The sequence below is a fragment of the Solea senegalensis genome, linkage group LG11 (assembly GCF_019176455.1).
Source record: "Solea senegalensis isolate Sse05_10M linkage group LG11, IFAPA_SoseM_1, whole genome shotgun sequence".
In the NCBI taxonomy this organism is placed as follows: Eukaryota; Metazoa; Chordata; class Actinopteri; order Pleuronectiformes; family Soleidae; genus Solea; species Solea senegalensis.
The window spans coordinates 15,094,726-15,116,509 of record NC_058031.1 but is presented as its reverse complement, the minus strand read 5'-3'; the positions used below and the strand labels follow the sequence as shown (position 1 = coordinate 15,116,509).

At 41.5% G+C, this 21,784-nt stretch overlaps 3 protein-coding genes and 1 long non-coding RNA gene across 5 annotated transcripts; 3 read left to right on the top strand and 1 right to left on the bottom strand.

Annotated features, from left to right (window-relative positions):
- Positions 1–40: 40 nt before the first annotated feature.
- LOC122776970 (kazrin-A-like) lies at positions 41–6,457 on the top strand. Its single transcript, XM_044037814.1, has 8 exons — positions 41–110; positions 2,713–2,915; positions 3,027–3,145; positions 4,055–4,286; positions 4,387–4,488; positions 5,018–5,184; positions 5,324–5,465; positions 5,559–6,457. The coding sequence occupies exons 2-8, from the start codon at positions 2,814–2,816 to the stop codon at positions 5,715–5,717; spliced, it is 1,023 nt and encodes a 340-aa protein (XP_043893749.1). The 5' UTR covers positions 41–110; positions 2,713–2,813; the 3' UTR covers positions 5,718–6,457.
- A 1,934-nt stretch (positions 6,458–8,391) lies between these two features.
- LOC122777419 (transmembrane protein 51-like) lies at positions 8,392–16,552 on the top strand. The gene is made up of 3 exons (XM_044038653.1): positions 8,392–10,353; positions 13,156–13,588; positions 15,534–16,552. The coding sequence occupies exons 2-3, from the start codon at positions 13,206–13,208 to the stop codon at positions 15,934–15,936; spliced, it is 786 nt and encodes a 261-aa protein (XP_043894588.1). The 5' UTR covers positions 8,392–10,353; positions 13,156–13,205; the 3' UTR covers positions 15,937–16,552.
- A 1,617-nt stretch (positions 16,553–18,169) lies between these two features.
- Positions 18,170–21,628, bottom strand: LOC122777417 (chymotrypsin-like elastase family member 2A). The gene is made up of 8 exons (XM_044038651.1): positions 21,585–21,628; positions 20,986–21,074; positions 20,771–20,868; positions 19,999–20,121; positions 19,721–19,857; positions 19,115–19,260; positions 18,741–18,893; positions 18,170–18,613 (listed from the first exon to the last, which is right to left on the bottom strand). Exons 1-8 carry the CDS (start codon positions 21,622–21,624, stop codon positions 18,596–18,598), a joined length of 804 nt encoding a protein of 267 aa, XP_043894586.1. The 5' UTR covers positions 21,625–21,628; the 3' UTR covers positions 18,170–18,595.
- On the top strand, positions 18,406–21,186 carry LOC122777420. 2 transcript variants are annotated; one of them, XR_006361324.1, is made up of 4 exons: positions 18,406–18,457; positions 18,754–18,899; positions 19,122–20,924; positions 20,981–21,186. It is a non-coding gene; the product is annotated as an uncharacterized LOC122777420 (long non-coding RNA). The 2 variants fall into 2 exon arrangements; XR_006361323.1 differs by lacking the exon at positions 18,406–18,457 and having other exon boundaries at positions 18,622–18,899.
- Positions 21,629–21,784: the final 156 nt, after the last annotated feature.

Below are 21,784 nucleotides of genomic sequence, written 5' to 3'. Positions count from 1 at the left end.
GCGTGTTCTGCTTTGATTTGACCCTGGCCTCTAACACTTAACCTTTTGTCTGACCTGCACCGGACTCTCAACACAGTCAAGTGACCCAAGACGTGACCAATCACACCAAGGTACAGCACTTCCAACTGCAGAGAAAGTGAACTGTGCTGGGTTGCACGCTGTGTTTGCAGATGCCTCCTAACCCTCAAACATCACACAGTGAAACTAAGCACTTCTTCAAGTTCGATCTAGTTCTGATGCAAACTGTCCCAACACTGTGTGTACGTGACTGTGACATGCCTAATCTGTTTGTTTTGTTGGCAACAGCAACATCTTTTGATGTGACGCCATCAAAAACCTGGTCTGGAACTCTCTATGGCACATCACCATGATGAATTCAACATGATTTTCATATAGTCGATTTAAGTTAAGGTTTACCAAATATCTCAACAATTTGCCCGTGCCTATGCTAAATTGCTGAATCTAGTTAATATCATGTCTGTCAACTGTCAGGAAGAAAGGCAATGATTGTATTTCCCCAATAATAGAAACGTTACTTTAAGGCATTTTGGCTCGCTAGTTGGGTTAGCTAAGCTAATATAATATCTGATATCTGAGCCAAATACAGAGTAGGTGTATTTGTTTGTGAATTAGCTTCAAGTGAATTCATTAGAATAGGTGGTGAAGTGGTTAGTGCTTCTGAGTTGCAGCAAAAAGACTGATCTTGTGTTTGGAACAACAGCAACATTCTGCATGGCGTTTACATGTTCTCCCTTGTTTGTGTGTGTGTGTGTGTGTGGGGGTCTCTCGAAAAGCATGCAGAGGTTAGCAGGAGACACTAAATTGACCGTAGTCGTGAATGTGAGAGTGAATTGTGTGTTTGCCCTGCGATGGACTGGCGACTTGTCCTGGGTGTACTCTGCTTTTCGCCTTATGTCTGCTGGAATTGGCTCCAGCGGTCCCCGGCGACCCTCGTGTGGAAGATAATGCGGGTATACGATGAATGAATGAATGTAAACCATTTTATTATACAGTCTGTAAAATGTGTGATAAACCCACATGCGAATATTTGCATCTCGGTACACAACACCAACTACCTCCTATTGTAGAAATGCAGCTGTACTGTAGCAATAATGGCAGCTTATACCAGCTTTTGGCAGCAGTCATGCAATGTATGCGTGTATGTATGTATGTATGTAGGCAGTGTCTTTCTGGAGGCAGAAATGAGCACACAACTCTTCAGTGTAATGCAACCACAGCTGTGGCTGATCCGACCCACTCCTAAAGGGCATAAGGTCACAGGAGAGCAGTCTCAATGTCAGACGGTCATAGTGTTGAGTGCCTGATGTGACCTTCCTGCACATTCTGTTCGTCTAAAGGTGCATTACTGGCTTAAGCCCAAATTCTGCTGAATATTAATTGGCTTTAACATTCAGTGTATGCATTCATTTAAGAGGGCACATAAAAACATCCAGTTTGAGGTGAATTTATGCCCGAGTATCCACACTCACAGTGATGAACACTGTAAAAACATAAATCTAAATCTTATACTTTATTAATCCCCTTAGGGAAATTATTTCTCTGCATTTGACCTATCCTAGAATTAGGAGCCACACTGAGTAGCGCCCAGGGAGCAATGGGGGTTGGGTACCTTGCTCAGGGGTACCCCAGCCCTTTTGACCCTGCGACCCTCTGGTTACAAGCCAAGTTTCCTTTCCACTTGGCCACGGGATCCCCTAACATGGTGGTACATTAAGAGTCCATGGAACAAGGTGACACACTAAGGGAGCGCCTTTCAATTTCTCAACTTTGCTGCTTGATGTGAGGCTTGCGTTAGCACACACCCCAAACTGACAGGCCACACCTCCCCCATATATATCACTGCACGTCATGAACAGTCAGAGCAATGATAATATATTCATAGTAAAGCCAACACTCAATGCTTCGCCCACTGCTGAGGCCCAAACTGGTGCTAGATTGCCACCTGCTGGTGAAGACATAGAAATGCCATGGAAATTATTTCTTGGCTTGATTCTGATGCTCAATTATTGAAAAAATAAAAGCAGCACATATTTATACATTTACATACATATATATGTAATTATGTAGGAAGGCCTTATTGAGATTAAAATCTCCTTTTCAAGAGGGTCCTGGATTTGACAAACACAATAGCAACAGATGAGCAATTGTACAAAAAAAGCAAATAAATGACTTATGTAAGAGTTTAACATTGGCAAATTATAAAAAAAATAATAATTGGGGCATATCTTTTGTGTGTATGTGATCATAATGCATCATAACAAAAGAGACTTTTCATCATGACAGGCCTTCAGTTCTCATCTTCAGCTGTTGCTGCGGGCTGGTTTAGACCGATGACTCATGTTAGCTCGGCAGCTCAAACAGCTGCCTGTTAAATGAAATTCTCAAGTGAAAAGCTCTCTCATAAAAGCAGCAACATTGTTTATAACATCACTGGCAAACACTCGCTGTCTTGCAGCCAAAAGCTTAAAACGTTGTTTTGAGGGAATTCACTTTCTTTCCCCGCTTCACTAGTCTGATTTCATGTGGTTATGATTTTAATTTGTTGCATTTTTACTTGATGAACGTTTTTTGTTTTTTTTTTGCTTTTCCATTGCCCACTGTACCCACTGCCACCTCTGCCTTCACTCACAACCTCCACGACATCACCCACATTTCTCCTCCCTCCCCCCTTTACTTCACCCACTCACCCAGACTCAGACAGCATATGCAGCCCGACCCGCCACAGCCTCTCAGACGGGTCAGAGGACCAGCTGGACCGCCTCCAGCAGGTGGAGCTGGCCAGGCATACTCCTATGTCTCAGTGGAGGGCGGGCACTGTTCAGGCTTGGCTTGAGGTTGTCATGGCGATGCCCATGTACATCCGCACCTGCTCAGAAAACGTCAAAAGTGGCAAGGTAAAATAAAAACCACTGACATTTCAGATACTTTACCTGAAGCACAGTTTGTCTGCGTGCTTTTAGCTCCTTGAAGCTCTGAAGCTCTGGTGCTGTTTTGACATGTTGCAGGTCTTACTAGGACTAACGGATGAAGACCTGGAGCTGGGTTTGGGTGTCAGCAGCTTAATGCATCGCCGGAAACTTCGCCTGGCCATCGAGGATTACAGAAATGCTGAGAATGGTGGAGGGTGAGGATGGGACACGGGGGATTCTTGTGTAAGCTGTATCTGTTGTGAGAGTGTAAGAGGGCCATCTGTTGGTCATTTAGAGTAAAAGCATGTGCAGGAGGCACTGCAATTGTCTTTTTGAAATTGCACATCTCAGAAGTCATAATGTGCTTCTTCCTTTGGCTTCTCTTTAAAAAGAAAAATCAATGTGTAGATTATAAATTATCCAGATTACAAAAAGCGCTCTTGCCTTTGTAGCAAGAAGACTCGGGTTCAAGACCCGGTTGGAACAAGGGCTTTACTGCATGGAGTTTGCATGATCTCAACGTGTGTGCATGGGTTTCTCCAGGTTCTCCTGGTTCTCCAGTTTCCTCCTACAATCCAAAAACATTCCAATTTGGGGATTAAGGAGACTGAACAGGTGTGAATGTGAGAGTGGATGGTTGTTTATCTCTATGTGGCCCTGTGATGGACTGGCGACCTTTCATCTATGTCCCTCATGTGGAAGATAAAGGGGTAGAAGATGGATGGCTGCATGAAAAATAAATAAATCCTGCTAATAACCTTCACACCTTTAAATCATGTTGTGCCTCTACAGAATAAGTTCTTTGTTTCTCTGGATAATCCACACATGCACACATGGCTAAAACTAAACCCATGATATTTTCATTTGATCAAATTTGATGCATTAAGTTGCTTGTTGATGTCAACTTTCCAATGGATCAATCAGCAAATAACATCAGTAACACCAGAAATGTAATTCCACTCTCCTTCATTTTATTGTAATCTCATCTTGTGGGCTAATGTCAAGTCATGCCACTGGCTCTGTGGGTATAACAATTCCACACAGTGGTGGTTCCTGTTTCACTCAAAGCTTACTGTGGTTTCAGAGTGAAGGTCTTGGGACATTGCTTCACTGTTTGTCTGCAGGCTGTCCAAGGCTGCAGATATGGACCATCACTGGGTGGCCAAGGCCTGGTTAAGTGACATGGGTTTGCCTCAGTACTCGCAGGCCTTTCACACTCACTTGATAGACGGGCGCATGCTGAACTCCCTCACCCGCCGAGATCTCGAACGCCACCTCAACGTCGCCAAGAAGTTCCACCAGGTCAGCCTGCTGCTGGGCATCGAACTGCTGCACCTACTCGCTTTTGATAAGGAGGTACGTGTGAATCCACAGCACACTGTCGACCTGACGTGACAGCGGCGCTCGTGCGGCTGGTAAAAATAGAACCTGTCTTGTCTGTGAAAATGGTTTGCAGGCACTGCAGGCTCGCCGCGTTCAGTGTGAGCACCAGAACATGGATCCACTGGTGTGGACCTCTCATCGGGTCATCAAATGGATCAAAGATATTGACTTAAAGGTGAGAGCAGGAATGAAGAGACACACACACACACACACACACCTTGAAACAAATGCTGATGATAGAATAGATACAAATGTATTATAAGATTGCAGTCATGTTGTGCTGAGTGGAGTGAAATGTCCTGTGTTTACTCAGCACTCACTATCTCCACGGTGTGATAGAAAGCCTCTGTTAATGTGCGTGTAAGCTGCCACCAGTTGATTACAAAGCCTTTCAGAGTACAGCCTGGAGGTGATGCTGCAGTATGAATATCACTCGGTCAGCATTGTCTTCTGTCCGAGCACGAGACATTTCCTTTATGAGGTGTGAAAACAATTCCGGGTGTGCAGAGATAAGCCTTTAATATCCTAGGGGAATATACGTTATACACCGATATCTACTAATCAGTCATGTGTTCCCTTGTGTCACAGCTAATTTGGTATCATGAGACAGTTCAGTCTTTCCCTCGAAGGCTTTTTCTTTTACTTCAGACAATTTTAGGACAAAAGACGTCACTCCGTGGTTTTCTCTTCACCCACCTGTTCAGGAGTTTGCTGAAAATCTCCCAAACAGTGGAGTCCATGGAGCTGTGTTGGTGCTCGACCCCACGTTCAACACCGACGCCATGGCAACGGCTTTGGGAATTCCCAGCAACAAGCACATGGTTCGCCGACACCTCGTCGAGGAGATGAACAACGTGATTAGCTCTGCAAGGTGAGGGGGGAAAACAAAACTGAAGCAGATTCTGCTGTTTTTTTACTGGAGACTCTTGAACCCTATAATCTTCATGCTCCCTCATCTTCCTCAGACACATCAGGATCACTTGATTTCTGATTCTCATGCCTCCTTGCAGGGCAGATGCTAAACAAGACTATGAGCACTTAGGCCTGGGAACACCCCCCGTCCTGCTTCGTCAGAACTCTTTATGCAGACAGCCCAGCTCTGCAGGCCGTCTCACTGATGACGAAGGCTCGCTGAGACGCAGGGCCGCCAAGGTGAGATGAAACAATAACAAGACTGGAAGACTCACACTAGTTCACGTGAGCTTTTTTTCTAATAAAAAACACTAATACAAATGACTTTTTCAGCCTCCAGCAGGATTCAGCCCTAAAACCCGCAGTGGGCTGGACCTGAGTTGCCATAGCAGCTATGGTTCTCTGCCTCGGGAAGTCCGAGACCAGACTCCACCCAGAACCGAGGGAAGTCCGATCCGCGGTTTCACCACCATCGAGGTGACCAACGTGTGAGGGAGATGGTCCCAGTGCAACACCAGACATCAACATCATCCCAGCTCCATGATGGACAGTTGTTTCCCATGTATGAACTTGGGATGGGTTTTTTTTCTTCTTCTTCTTCTACTGCACTTTTTAAAAAGTTTGTTTCAAAGTTTACTGGTTTAAGAATCACAGTGAATAGGTGACATTTAGATTCTTCCCCAAACCCAGAGAGTCATGAGGGACTCAAACTAAATGGTTATTTTTTCTATGTAGTTTGTTATTGTTGACTGTTCCTCCTACAGTGAGGGATTTAAGAACGTTTGTGTATAATACAGGGTAATGAGAGACAAAACAAAGAAAAGCTGTTCTTGTTCATTTCATCCTGCTGTTTGTGAAGCCGAGTACGACGGACAGACAAAAGACTTGACCTGAATTTTAAATTCCTGAGTAACACTACGTTTGTAAGTCATTTTTCATCTTGCACATCTACAGTCGTGTTCAAACAAAGGTAGCGCCGTCCCTCTGATGTTTTATACTGTGCGCTCACATGGAATATTATTCAAACTGCGTGGAAATTACAGACGGTCTGCTGAGTTGTGTGTCCACAGATGTGAGGATGAAGAATTATGTGTCGCTGTAAATGAAGTAAAGATGTCATTCTATAAAGAACAGACCAGCTTAAACAAGAATAACTGTTATATAATGAGCTCTAATACAGAGGGAGGTGATGTGATTCATCAGAATATGAATAAATAAATACGTAAAATCATGGTGACAGTGAAGATCATCAACCATAACAGCTATATATGTACTGGTCCCCATAACAGCCTCACAGCTGAGTCATTCCATGGACCTGTACTAGCGAAAACAACACCTGGGTCCTGACTGACTCCCTTTATGTGCTCATTTAAGAATTCATAGATGTTATGGTTTCTCTAGTTTAGTGATCCACTTAACTTTAAGAAAGTTTTAAAGTGTCTAAATTTCAGCAAATGCAGCAAATAACCATTCAGCAACACACTTGTTTGTAGGAAGAGGAGCTATAACGATGCTGAAAAGAGGAAGTGGTTTTGGAAATGTATGAATAAAGGATGATAATAAAGCGTGGGAATTAGACAAAGATTCACCATTGGAGGAATAACAGAGTAGACGTTAGGCAATATTCTCTATTGAACTCATTTGTATGGACATGTCTGTGGCTGCAGTGTAATCCACGTGGGAGTCATATTAGATAAATTCATTCTCCTTAAACAAGGAGTGTCAGAGTGCTGTAAAACAAACATTGTCAGGATGAGTGCACACTTTGCTGGGTCTTGGCCAGTATTTTAATGATGTTCATCAGTTATGACCCTTCTATGATTTCCCCGCTGCATATGTTGACTGGAGTATTTTAGTTTAGACATAATGTGGTGCAACTTCCTCACGGTGACTCAATCTGTGTAGCAGGCTCAGAATGACACAGCACAGACTGAGACCGCTCCACTCTGGCTCGCTGCCCTAACCCACTTTAAAAAAGTTTCTGGTATTCCACCCACGGTTTCAGTTGATGTCCCACCCATTTAATGTTTGATTGAGAAATGCTTGTCGCGAAATCAGGACAGTGGTCGTTTCATTTGCCTTATGTTGTTGTAGCAGATATAGTCCCAACATATTTATTGAAGAAAATGGAGCCTTAAACTAATTTGCTACACCGACATTTAGAGTTATCAGAGCAGGTAAATCAGGTTTATTTGTATCTTGCAGCAACATTGTTCCTTTGTAGTTGCCAAAATGTTGCTTAATTCGATCACGGGCTGGTGGTGATACTTCAATCCAGACTACCAGACGCAATCAGGGCTTATCCACTGTGTTACTCTGTCCTTCCTGTGTGTGTGTGCGTGCATGTGTGCATGTTTATGTGTGCTTGTAGTAAAACAGAGGAACCAGACAAAAGCTCAGAGAGGAAGAAAACCTCCCCAGAGCCGAGCAACGAGGCTGCCTCACCTACAAGGAACAATACAGCAATAACCAGTGTCTGACCTGGTTTTGTCATTATTGTAAAATAGTTAAGTCTTTACTGTGGTAGGCAGATACAGTGGAAGACCCTGGGACAAGGAAGCAGGGGTGGAGCCCACTTTTTGCTGCTCTGGGTAGCTTTCATGACAAACTCAAAGAACTGTACATACACAATCACGTCAGCATAACGGTGTGCATCGTATATTCTTGACTAAATGCATGTTAAAAGTCTGTGTCATGTGAAAACTGGCTGGGTTGGTCCTCAAGGCTGGTTCGTCCAAAGGGCTTCAAAGGAGTGACGGTAAGTGAGTGGTAAATTTACAAAGAGGAAGTATAAATCTCATATTTATGGCCCATATGTAACTTACTGACTTGTCTGTGTTTTATGGGGAGGTACTGCGTAAGCAACGTGAGTCAGTGATGTTCATCCTGATTTTATAACGGCAATGATTCGTGTGGTAAAACAGTGATTTAGGAGGAGATTTATACGAACCGGTCAAATATTGGTGTGAAAACAGAAAGAAACAAACACAGACGGCGAATAATGAGTTCTCAAGACTCATTTTCATTTTGATTGTATTGTTTTCCTGACGTTGTGAAGACGACCTATGCATCGTCACACATAAATCACATAAATACAGACTAGAAATAAAACAAATGTTTTCACTAGTTGACTCCAAAATTAAACAAATTCCACTCTCCCCTTAGGGAGAAAAAAAAACTGACTACATGATGATGATGAGTCAGCGCATCAAATTACACCAATTCCAACTGTGTTACTTCTTATCTTAGGGAAAAAAAAGTTGCCTGGGTATTAGACCTAGTTGGAGGTTTAGGATGAGTCTGCTGTACATTGCTAATAATACGATCTAATGGGTTTAAAATGTTGTGGATTGATAGAATCAGTTGTTCTCAGGACCTCTAAGCTCTGGGAATTTGCCTACTTTTTTGCAACACTCCTGATTGTAGCTGTGACTAATTTAAAAACAGCTGAGTCACAGAGGAAAAATTGCTTCATTTAAACCAGTAAATGTTTTAGTTTTTACTGTAACTGTTACTTCTGCGATTATTATTTCTCTGTCTTACACCATTTACGCATTTAAACGTAATTTATCTGGAAATAGCTCATTGGAAAAACTTTCCAGGAACTCATTCAGCTCAGTGTTTCCTAATGTACGGGCTGCGGCCCACTGGTGGACTCTGTAGGCATTGCAGTCTGAACGACATACATGTTCCCCATTCACCAAATTATAAGAAGCATAATCTTTGTTATTGGGGGAAAACACAAGTTAAAAGATATTCATATTAAACATGTCAACAAGGCTAATTTTTGAGCTCTTGTTCAGTTCATTTCTATCACTGAGATTGACCTTTTCTATATAACTCTGGATATCATTTCCTCTAAGGACACTTTTTGGGACACTGTCCTGTAGAGACAGTAGGGAACTTCATAACAGCCTTTTTGATTGGAAGGTCACCCATAGGACAGAAAGTTGCAAAAGCATCTTATAGGGAACGGCATCATCTTCTTCCAATAGAAATGCACTCCTTTAGAAACAATACATTTTTTAATTTATATTTTGCCTTAGAGGCCACATTTGAATGGCAGCCAGTAGGGCACGTCCTCATTTTTACCACTCTAGATGGCACTTTAGCAGACAGCATTGTTGTTGTCGTACTGGACATGCATTTTCATGTCAGAACAAGCAAACATAGTGCAAGTTACAACCACTGCAAAGTCTTATATTGCACTATTGTCCCCTTAATATCAGTGACATTGTAAAATAAATAAATAATAATAATAAATCATGACTGCTCTATACCCAGCTAACAATTTCTGGTTCACAGAATATTCTGAGAATGTTACCTTTTAGTTCCCTGAAGATTTGCCCTAGGTTGTCCTATGGTTCTCCTAATGTTAGCTCTTGGTTGCACATTCGCTTCTCAGAACATTCCCCTAACATTACTTTTGTCCCACCCTTTATTCAACCTTCATAAAACGTAGTCTTTTGGTTCCCCTAATGTTACTTTTGTCACAACCATACAACCTTAATAGACCATTCTCTTTTGGTTTCCAGAACATTCCTCTGTTACTTTTGTCACAACCTTCATTCAACCTTAATAGAACGTTCTGTTTTGGTTTAAGGGAGATATACTTAGATAAGTCACAAGAAATGTGTTGTTGTTTTTTTTTGTTTTTTTTATTGAAGTGAAAAACATCTGGCACGTTCCAAGATTAACATCACCGGGACTATGACAACCAAAAAATACCAGACATATTTTAAACATGTGTTTGCCCCCGGACTGACTTTGTCATGTATGAAGACTGGCAGTGAAAGAGTTAATGAAAGTGGGCGCGTGGCGCTGCTCAGTCCCCTCCCTCTCACCCTCGCTCTCTCGCCCCTTCCCTCCGCCTTCTCTGCATGTGTGTGTGTGGGTTTGGGTGTTAGGGCCCGTCCGTCTCGGGGAGGAAACAAAGTTTTTCATCTTCAAACTCTTATTCATACGGAATCCTGCCACATACACACAACAGCAGCGCGTCAGTGAAGGTCCACACCTCCCTGCTCGGCGAAGAAGAAAAAGGAGGAGGACGAAGAAGAAGAAGAAGAAGAAGAAGAAGAAGAAGCAGCAGCAGCAGCAGACTTCACTGTCTTTGTCAGACCATGCAAAGGTAATAAGCGGGAATACCGTCACTCCCTGAAAGAGCACACATGAAATAACAGGCCACTAAAAGTTGTACAGTGTACATGTAAGTTTGTGTTTGTTTGGAAAGTCCCGAAAAGTTGTTTTGGGGTTTTTTTAAAACCGAATTACGTAAGTGTAGTTGTGAGCAGCCCGCCCAGCGTTTTAATGAGGCAGACTCTGCACTGAAGTTAAATAACGTTTACTATAAAGTATGTACGATGTGATGTTCAAACAGGAGCGACCCTGACACACACACAGGCGTAGTGTAACTCATGACCTGATTTGTTCAGTAAAATGAGAGTAAATGTGTTTAAAACTGTTTCCACTGCACAGTGAGACTTTTTCTATTATAGACTAATCAGCCAAAGCATTCGAATCAGATATCATGTAATCATGTGGCTAATCCGAGCATATCTCCCTTACATATGTGTTTCAGCCAGTTTCCATCAACATTTACAGTTTCATATCATTATTGTTATTTTTCTAATTCATTTCCTACAAAGTGGATACAGAGACACGCCCCGAAAAATGATTTGCAATTATCAGCATAAAACAATAACTCCTTTGTGTCCTAAACTCCATCCAACTGAGCTAAAAATGAATCAGATGCAAAATGTGTTTTTCATTTATCTGTGTTTAATTCGGTGCACATTGTGATTTTTAGATTGAATGTGTTTATATTTTTACACATGTTTATTGTGTGTACATACAGTACTGTGTAAAAGTCTTGGGGAACCACCAGCTCTGTTGTTTCTGTCTGTCACATTCTGGGGATCATTGGTATTTGGATTGGAATGATGAGACAAGTTGGTCTCATATATATATGCAAACTGTCAACATGCGGATGTAATGTTCAAACATGCCTCGATTAAACCCGATATTTGTCGACTTGAAATAGTAGGACAAACACAAACTAATGTAGGACTAACTAATGACATTTATGAGGGTTCCACTCCAGGTTTAAGAGAGAACCAGGGTCATGCTATTGTTCAAGAGTCAGTGTAGGTCACAGTAAATACTTGACACTTTAACTTGTAGAAGCAGATTATTTTGGTTTTAATCTGACAAATATTTTACTTTTGAAAAGAATAAATGTTTCCCATGTTTTCTGCATGTGTTCCAATAAATTGCGAGCAATAATTATACTGTATGGTCATTATAACAAATAATGTAATGGTGGCCTCAGACATTTTGAGTATTCAGATTCTAATAATAATAATGAAACTTTTCAGTATTATGTATGTATGTCATACAGGGATCTGTGGATGAAGGGATTATATGAGCACCCCTGTCAGTGTCTTACACACCTCACTTTACTGTATTATGAAATAAAACTTCCTGTCTGGAATGACCCAAGACCGACCATATACTATGACACATTCCTTCACACCCCTGAGTGAATCAGCTGAATTATACATGTGCACATGCTTTGCCTTGTATGATATGAGGATTTTGCCTGTGTCCAGCCGTCATGATGAGTCTTCTTCAGTATCATACCATACATTCTTCAGTAAAGGGGGGATGTTCCTAAAAATGGAGCTGGCTTTACTGACTCCAGATCCTCTCTGTGGCCCTCAGCAGGTCTGGGCGTGTCTTTACACACTGGCTGTACCAACAAACTTGGCTGTGTAACTATGTAAGGTTAATTCTCTGGTGTGATCACGTCAGGCACGTATTATTGTATATTCACAGAGGTTAGGTTATACAGTATATGGATAGTTAATTTTTAAAGGTTTGTTTGAACTCTACAGCAGTCCTTCCCTACTCTCTGATCTAGTAACAATTAAAAAACAGTTATACAGGAGGGGTGGCCTTGGGATTGATGGTGGAGTATGCTTATTGTATTTTAGGGAATTATTTTTAAAGTTGCGCAATCAATTTTTTGGTCTACTTCTGTCCAAGAGCCAGTCTCCTTCCAATTTACATGAAACAGGTCATAATCAAAACAAAATAAGGAGGGAAAACAAACCTGCCAGTAATCTTGCAGCATTACTTGAAGGACTTGTTTTGTGTCAATAACAGTCCTAATTTCCCCCGTGTAATTTGCTGACATAGGATAACTAGTGACTGAGAGGATTAAGTCCGCTGCTGTTAGTTGTTTTTTTTTTTACTGTGCAACACACCCACTTCTAGATGCTGATAAACAAATTCCTGGACACGGGAGATAGAATAGAGATGGCATCATTCTGATAAAGGACTGCAACTAATGATCACTTCAATCAGGGGTGTCAAACTCATTTTAGTTCAGGCTCCACGTACAGCACAGTTTGAAATCAAGTGGGCCAATTTCCCTTTGTTTTATAAAGTGTCTTTTTACACAATACATGATGAACCACCTGAAGTTTCTTGAGAAGAACAAGTGAAATTTCAACAATGTTATGCCTAAGTTTACCATGTATATGTTTGCATTACAACAGGCAGATCACAGTGGATCTACAAAGGCACAAATCATTTAGTCACAGGTATCTGGAACTGAAAAAAATATATTATTTCACATTTTGATTCTATTCATTATGGGAAATTGTCACATATTCATCCTGATTTAACTGTCCGGTGGGCCAGTTCTGGCCCATGGGCCATATGTTTGACACCCAAAGATTAATGTATTGATACATTTCTCATTTAACTGTTTTTTGGTTCATAAAAGGCCAGGTTTAAAGGTAAAAGGTCAAAGTTTAAAAACCTGAGCTATTCAGTTCACTGAATAATCGTGATCATCAGAAAAGATGGTGATTCATTCAGTCATGGATTACTTGTGTCGTGACACCATGTGCCTTTCTCTCTACAGCTTTTAAACCTCACTGGTGACAGTTTTCCTGAAGTTCAGAGACTGACAAGATGCGCTCCACCGTGGATGCAGAGAGAAGAGGAACTAGCAGCAACAACAATAACCGCAGCAACAGCGGCACTGGAAACTCTGGTTCTCAGTATGCACTGTGTGCTCTGGGGGTGGGGCTTATTGCCCTCGGCATAGTGATGATTGTGTGGAGTGTGGTACCTGCAGACTCAGCCAGCAACAGCAGCAGTATTTCAGGAGGAGATGGTAGCACTGGGGGCAGGAAAAACAAAGCATCGTCAGTGGCCTTTGTCCTGGTGGGTTCTGGGGTGATCATGCTGCTGCTCTCCTTGTGTGTGGGAATGAGGAATAAGCAGCGGGAGCAGCGGTATCTCCAGGAGGTCCAGAACAACCGTGAGGTGGCACATCAGGGCGGACGAGAAACGTGAGTCCCATCTTTTAATAAATATACTTATAGCACTGTGCAAAAGTCTCAAGGCACCGCCAGCTGTGTCTGTCTGTCAAAATCTGCCATCATTGGCTTTTGGATGACTGAAAGTTGGCCTTATACTGTATATTGGCCTCAAACTCATACAACATGTGGATTTATTGCTTGCACGTGTCTTATATAAACTTGGTATAATAGACCTCCTTCACAGGCTCGCAGGAGATCTTTTTCTACTTGAAAGAGTAGGACAAACACAGGTAGTGTAAGGGTCTAAGGGTATCTCACACCAAATACATGATAGTATAACCTGTTGAAGTATTTTTTTTTCTTTAAAACTGCATACATGGTTCCTGTATTTTCTCAATGTGTTCCAACATATTAAGATATATAATAGATTGAGATATAATACTATATGTATATACTGTATGGTCATTATAGCAGTGCTAAAACAACAAATCAAAAACCTTTGCCCAGTACTATATACTGGTACACAGTGCTAGTACAAGGATGCTACATTTGACCTGGTATTAACATCTGTCCTGAGTGACCTGATCACATCCTGATAATGCAAAGTACAGGTCTGAACACTCCCAATGTGTCGTCCCGTCCGATCACATACCGGAGCGGCATGAACACAGTCTGTCCTCTTCATGGAGAGACTGTCTCCTCAGCTGTTGTCTCATGCACTGTAGTTTCACAGTGTTTTACACTCATCAGCACCCAGACATTAGTTAATTTACATTTAAGCATTTACCGTAGCAGACGCTTTTATCCAAAGTGACTCACAAAAGAGGAATAAGCTACAATTGAAGTAGTCTTGGAAAGAACTCCACTAGATAGGACCAGTGGAGATTGCAAAGGGTGGATCCAAGTGCAGAAAGAGATAGTGCAGGGGCGGGGGGAGGGTAAGTGCGAGGACGGACGATGCTCTTGGAAGAGCTGGGTCTTCAAGAGCTTCTTGAAGACAGACAGGAACACAGCCACAGCCATATTATTAACAGTGATTGCCATGTCATTTTCTTTCTAATGGTCAAAACTTTTTTCAGAACAAGTAGTGCTTTGATATAGGGCTGAACAGTTTTGTATAAATATCTAACTGTGATTGTGATCACATCATGAGAGGGAATGGTCATTTTATACATCATTGATTTGACTAACATTTAAAATGATTAGTGTGTGATATTTGTGCAGATCTGTGAGAAGCAATGATGTTCTCTTCAGTCTGTAGCATATGGTGTGTATAGGTCAGGACAATATTTAGTCTAAAATGGTCATTTGACTCACATTAAGGCTTAAGGAAAATATTGCGGCTCCTGCAGAATTGCTGTGGGCTATATTACGATTTTGATGAAATTTCGATTTACTGTTCAGCCCTACTGTGACTCACTCCGCTCGTTATCTCCTTTCTCTGTCACTCACACAAACATGCTCACGGCGAACACTCAATCTGTTAAAAACTAAATGTCATTCTTGCAAACTGATGACATCAGTGGCTGTTAAACGAAGGGCAAGGACATCAGATCTGATCAGATGTGGTCACAGGAGACTCATACACGATGCATTTCAATGCCAGATGTGAACCGTTACACTAAAGCAAACACTGAGAGAACAGATGTTAATACCAGGTCAAAACATTTTGTAATAATTTATTATTATTGTTATTATTGTTGTTGTTGTTGTCATTGTTATTATTATACCATATTACCCATGACTGTTTATTTTAAGGGTAACTCAAGAATATCACATAGATAATTTCACAGAGGTATGAAAGTCATTTATTGGCCACAAAATCCCTGACAATGAAGATCATACTTAATCACTGATGCCTTGGTAAAACACTTGACATCAGATTTTCATTATGAAGATCACATGTGTCTTTGACTTCTGAAATCAGATTTAAATCCATGCTTACTTTCCCCCCTGTTTTCACAATCATCTGCAGTGCTGAGGAACAAGCCCAGAGGTATGCTGTACCCACCTATGAGGAGGCAGTAGGCAGTGGCCAGTACCCGGTTAGTCAGAGCAACCACCATCCAAGCTCCTCCCATCTACCGTCCTACGATGACCTGGTTGCAGTTGATGGAGTACAGTATGAACACGAAGGGTCAGAGCCCGCAACTGCCACGTCACAACTGCCCGCTCCGGCCTCCAGCGCTCCCTCCGCTGATGCGTCAAATCGTAGATCTGCAAAAAATACCCGCAAGCTCCTCCCTATCAAGATCCGCAGGATTAAATCAGAGAAGCTGCACATGAAAAACATTGATAACGCTCAGCCAGCAGCTGAACTCAGTGTGGAACCACTAACTCCACCACCACAGTATGAGGATAAAGTGCCTCCCATTTAAGATCAATATGATCTAAACTTAAGCCAGGACTTGAAGATGGCTTTTGCTCCAGAATGTTCACAGAGGCACTTTTAAAGTTCAGCAAGTTCACGTGATCACTACGAAGTAGGTAACAGAAAATCTTTTAAACTTTTTTAACTTGGGAACTGACTGGATCTGTGAAACAAGTACAGACGGACTTGCTGGATCTTTTCTTACTGTCACAATGTGGCACAGTGAATTCAGAGCAGCCACCGAAAAGCAGTGTTTCTTGACGCCAAAGTTGTTTTCTCTTCATCTCGCTGTATCCGACCAACACACGTTCATGACATTATTTGCAGTTGTGGTGTTTGTTTGCATGCATGAATACAGTACACGCAGGTGCACTTCATCAGTGAAGTGTCTGTACTACAACTGCGGTATTGGATTCCTGCCAGTAGTTTCCTAAAAGTAGACTCTACATTGTGTGTGACATTGTTTGCATTCACCTGACCCGACCTGATGTGGAAACTGTACAGTACAGGACCGTACTTGTGGTCTAGACAGTCAGTTTTGTATTAAGATTGCAGAGAGTCTACTGTGTCTTACACACACACACACACACACAGGTCTGTGCTCTTACTAGCTTTTGTTTCTTTCTTTGTCTGCATAGCTAAATCATGTTTTTAAAATATATATTTATGTAGCATATAGTGAGATGGAGTGTACTGGACTGCACCATTTAAGATGCTTCTTTTGCTAAGCATAACATCAGCTGCAGCTGCCATGACTCTTAGTAACAGGCAGGCTAAACATGGTCGGTAACGTTGTTGTTAAATGTTTGAAGAAATATACAACCTGTTTTACTGTATAGTATCAGTACACTTAAACAATACTTATGTTTAACAGAAAAAAATTAACCTGTTCCTCTTTTTTTTTTAAAAGAAAACACTGTGCTGCACATGAACAGGTCAGTGGAACAGAAGCTATTTAACATATGGAGACAATGTGAAACAGTACTTTCACTTTAGTGAAGCTGTATTTTAAGGTAGGGACTTCAGCTAAATTACTATTTGACAGCCAGTTTAAGTAAGTAAACAAATTATATTTGGAAGGACATCGTCAGTTTGAGCATTCGGAAACACTGGTCGACGTTTTTTAACCGATTTGTGGTGTTTCATGGACCAGGCGACTAAAAAGATAATCAACAGATTGATCGTTAGTGGAAAATAATCATTAGTTGCTGCTCAAATTAGAAGATGATGTTTAGTCTTCTATTGGAGGCATGATTCTGGCTATTTGATCAAATCTTATATACAGTTTTAACTGGGTTTGTAGCCTCACGTCATCATGTTTTTATGAAGTGGTAATGCACAGCTGTGTCTTCCACTTGTAGCCACTAATGTGCAGTTAAATGTGTTCAGAGTCCCGCCGTTGCCATACCTAAAGCATTTCACAGGACTGAATCTAAGCTAAGATCATGCTCTTTCGACAACAGCATTGCTTTTGTTCCTATGGACAGTAGAGAAGGAAGTATGACACGACACGAAGGAAGGAGCTTTGTGAATAGTTGAAAGCCCTCAGCTGTAGCCACAGTGAGCACAGTTGAGCTGTAAAGGCAGCAGCCTCTGCTTCTTGTTCGTATTCGAGATGACCAACAGAGAGTCTCTTTGAGTGTGCAGCTGTGCCATAATAACAGCAACTATTACTCACCCTCGCACTCATCACATTCCTCCAGCCACAGCTCAACTCGCAGCCCTGTTTCACTTAAAAGTTTGCAGAGAAAAGAGACATTTCAAGGTTTTAAGCAGTTGCAGTTTATTATCACTCACACTGACATTTCAAGTTTGTTGAAGTTGCACAATATTTTTTTTTTTTTTTTTCCTTTTTTTTTTACCTTTTTTTTGTTGGTAAAGGCACATTTTATTAGTGATTTTTTTCTATATACATCGTCTCCAGTGCAGTTAATGTGTTAGGATTTGTTGTCAAAGCTGAATGGAACAAGGTCATTAACAGCTTAACAGATGTATGTCCACATTTCTGTCACTTTTTTTAAGTTAAGACTTGTCACACTGTGTATTAATTATCTATAAATACTCTTTGTACCTCACTGGCCACAGAACCAGAAAACCACATGACTGATTTTATTACTCTGTATTCAAAAAGGTTTTAATTGGATGAATGTCAGTGTTTTGATATGACAGTCATTCTCAGTGTCCAAGTGCCCAAAACACACATTTCTTGTTTGTTTCATCTACTGTTGCTTTTTTACAACTTATATACATATATTTCCTTTTATACTGTGTGTACTGTGAATATATACTTGTCTGTCATAGTTTAAATTGTGTTTGTGGAAAGTGTTGTCCGCCCCGGAAGAGCAAAAATAATTGATCTCATGAATATTTTATGAGAAATAAAAGTGTTTGTTTTTTATGGAACCAGTGTGTAAGATGTGTATTTCGCCTTTGATTATTATTCTCATTCAATCAGTGTGATTTTTTTTCTGAATGTTTGAATCTATTTTCTTGTTTTAGTTGCTGCTCCTTACGCTGAAAGCTGAAAGGTAAGACACATTTCTCGATGCTTTGGTCAAAGTCCCACTTGCAGAGTAATGAAACATCTCAGCAGACATAAGAAAACACATCATAGATCATTGTTTTTGGGGTAATTAAATACAAAACCAAACCCTTGAATAGCTTCTTCAGTAGTTGGTCATAACCTGCAGAGTGAACAAGAGAAAAGACTATTAAAACACACTTCCTGTTTTTGGAAGCTGAGGCCTTTGTTTGCTTCAGGTTACACTGTTTATACTGGCGTGGTGATAACCAAATGAAAATGTTGCTTACTGTGTTGATCCAGCCGATGTAGGAGCTGACTTGTGTGAAGACTGTAGGTTTCTGGAAGACATTACAGCCCTGACCGGAGCCAAAGCTCACAATCCCGTGGACGTCCCAGGAGCCATCGGGGTTCTGGCAATTCAGAGGTCCACCAGAGTCTCCCTGCAGGTCAGCACACACACACACATGCACATCTGTAGTCCGTTGTTTAGCAGCTTGTTTCGACACTTGGGTATGAATTCCTCCACCGCCTCCTTCTACCCCATTTCAAAGTACATTTCCTCTCATTGTCTTTTCTTATGTTTTTTTACACTACACAAGATTGTCACTGGCCACTAATAGGTTGTTGCATGCGTCTCAAGATGACCCTCCCTTTAACTCACGTTACAGCCCGCGATGATGCCGTCTCCACCGGCACAGACCATCTTGTCTGTTGCCAGGACGCTCCACCAGTCGGGCTGTGAGCAGATCTCACGGCCGACGACTGGCAGAAGAACCTGCTGCAGGATGTCCGCCGGAGGACCATCGGCTGTGGGGAAGAAAACAGCTCAACTCAAGTAGAATTTACTTTCATCTTTGCACAACATTTCACGTGACGACACTGTATTGGTTCTTTGAAGCCTTGTATCGATGTGTAAATGTTCTTGACAGTGTTGTTTTTGTTGTATTTATGCCTCGAACTTTGGGTTGAGAGCAGGCTTTCATCCATTTCACTCTACCCCCTTCCCCTCCTCTCACTAGAGATAGTGTTTATAGAACATTGTTATTTTTAGAGTTCGAGTTTTTCTCAGAATCATGGCACCCCTGTATCAGGACATGCGTTGAATCATCCCATTGATGCCAATACACAGCAGCACTACAGTGCATAGTGAAGTCTTGTGTTTTAGCTCACAGTCCAGTAGGATTAATATATCACATGATATTCTAGTGCGCTGACTGTGAAGAATATTTTAATTTAATATCAGTTTTGCTGTGGTGCGTCGACTCACTGGAGAGTCGACCCCAGCCAGTGACGTAGCAGGGAGAACCGTGGCTCAGGACGACACCCTGGTCTGGGAGGCAGGCCGGCGTGATTGTGTCAGAGAAGGTGACAGGAGAAGATAACTTGATCAGGGCAATGTCGTTACTGCAAGAGTCAAAACAGTCCACCCACATGCAGGAAGTGAAAATTCCAGTGAACTAATTTTAGCCACCAATATTGCTTTGGTGGCCTGATCATTCCACTTAAACTCACGACATGATATTGAGTCGTGCCGGCTGCTGTTACCGGCTGAGCAGGACGTTGTAGTCCTCATGTGTGATGATGTCCGCTGCCCTCACAGCTATGGAGCCCTCCTCGCTCGCCTTCAGACTGTGTTTGCCCAGCTCCACTCTGTAGTTGTAGCGGTCACTGTGGGATGGCAGAAGACATGGTGTTCCCTTTGGGATGTGGACAGTTGTACTGCTTTTTTCTGCCTGTGTGGAACAGAGATTAAGCTGACTGTGGATTTGAAAGGGTTGTTTGACCTGTAGGGCTTTAGTGCATGGCTGGTTATATGACCAAACATTTTTAAATTGCTTCCCCTGACAAAAAGATCTCTTTAATGTTATGTTGGAACTCACACTTCCTCACTCTTTCCTCCATTTCCACAAGAAGAAAGACAAAACGAAAACTCATGAAATCATTAATTAATTCAACACACTGAAACTTTATGTACGCCGTCATTAGTGGCATTAAGAGAAGCTTAGTTCAATTAGCAACCCGTGAGGTCAATCAATGAAACAAGATTGAAGGAGTGGGACACTTCAACTTTCAATTGTGATCAAGCTATCTACAGGAATTAAAACACGTCTATAAACTGAGACTTTATATATGTCAAAGACCAACATAAAAGCGTCGTCCCACCAGTGAGGTATGTTGCGTCAGCCACCACGAGTTGGATTCATGCATTTTATGACCACTGAATGCAAAGAATCTGGGCAGTTACAGAGGGTTTATATGCTTTTCTTTTCTGGCCATATTTACAGCCTTCTTCTTCTTAGTGTGTAGTTGACGTTACCTGATACAGTGAGCAGCAGTGAGAACCCAGTGGGAGGAGATGAGAGTGCCTCCACAGACGTGACTCCAGCCCCCGCTGCTGTCTGACTGCAGCGAGATCTGAGCAGAGTAGAAAGAGGATAGTGTGGGAAGATCAACGTATACACACCTGAGATGTAAGTGCACAGAAATAGGTAAACAATTAAAATGTTTGGGTTTTTTTTTGCTAAAGCTCACCTGCCAGGGCCAGCTGTGACGCCTAACATCCTGTCCTGCCACCACTCTGCTCAGCACAGGAGAGAAAATGGGAAGACCACATCCATAGGCTGGGACAAGGAAAATAGTGTATAATCATTTTAGACCATACACTACAAAATAATAGGTAATTCTTCTTCTTATTATTATTATTATTATTATTATTATTAGTGTTATTATAGCCCTGTAATGGATTGGCAATCTGTCCAGGGTGTACGCCCTATGTCAGCTGAGATTCTTATCATGTGGAGGATAAAGCAGTAGAAGATGGATGGATTATTATTATTATCTTTTTTAGAGAACCTGTCTTCTGGTTTTAGCCAAGCCCTTAATCAACTTTGGGTCTTGCCTGCTTTTTATCATATTTTTAGGTAAATATATACTGTAGGTACATTCAGTTAAATGTGAACAAAATGTGAAGATATTGAAAATCTGCTCTGGATTTTTGGTGCACAAGACATATTGGACTAAAAACGCAAATAAATAATCCACATAAAAACTATTTTCTCGATGAAAGAAGGATCATGTGTGTGGATTAATATTAGAGCTTTAAGTATGTTAGAATATTTAAGGTGTCTTACCCGTAGCTACGATGAAAGCGAGAACCAACAGCTTCCTCATTACAGTGGAGTTTGAGCCAAAAAGTGTGTGTCTGGAACTGGATTGTATTTATACTGTTGGCTGTTCTCATGTATTTATTGACTGATTCCTTTGAAACGGGGCTGGAACATGCAGAAAGTCAAACAGGTGTTTGGTGATATGTTTTTCCCATCACTCTTTC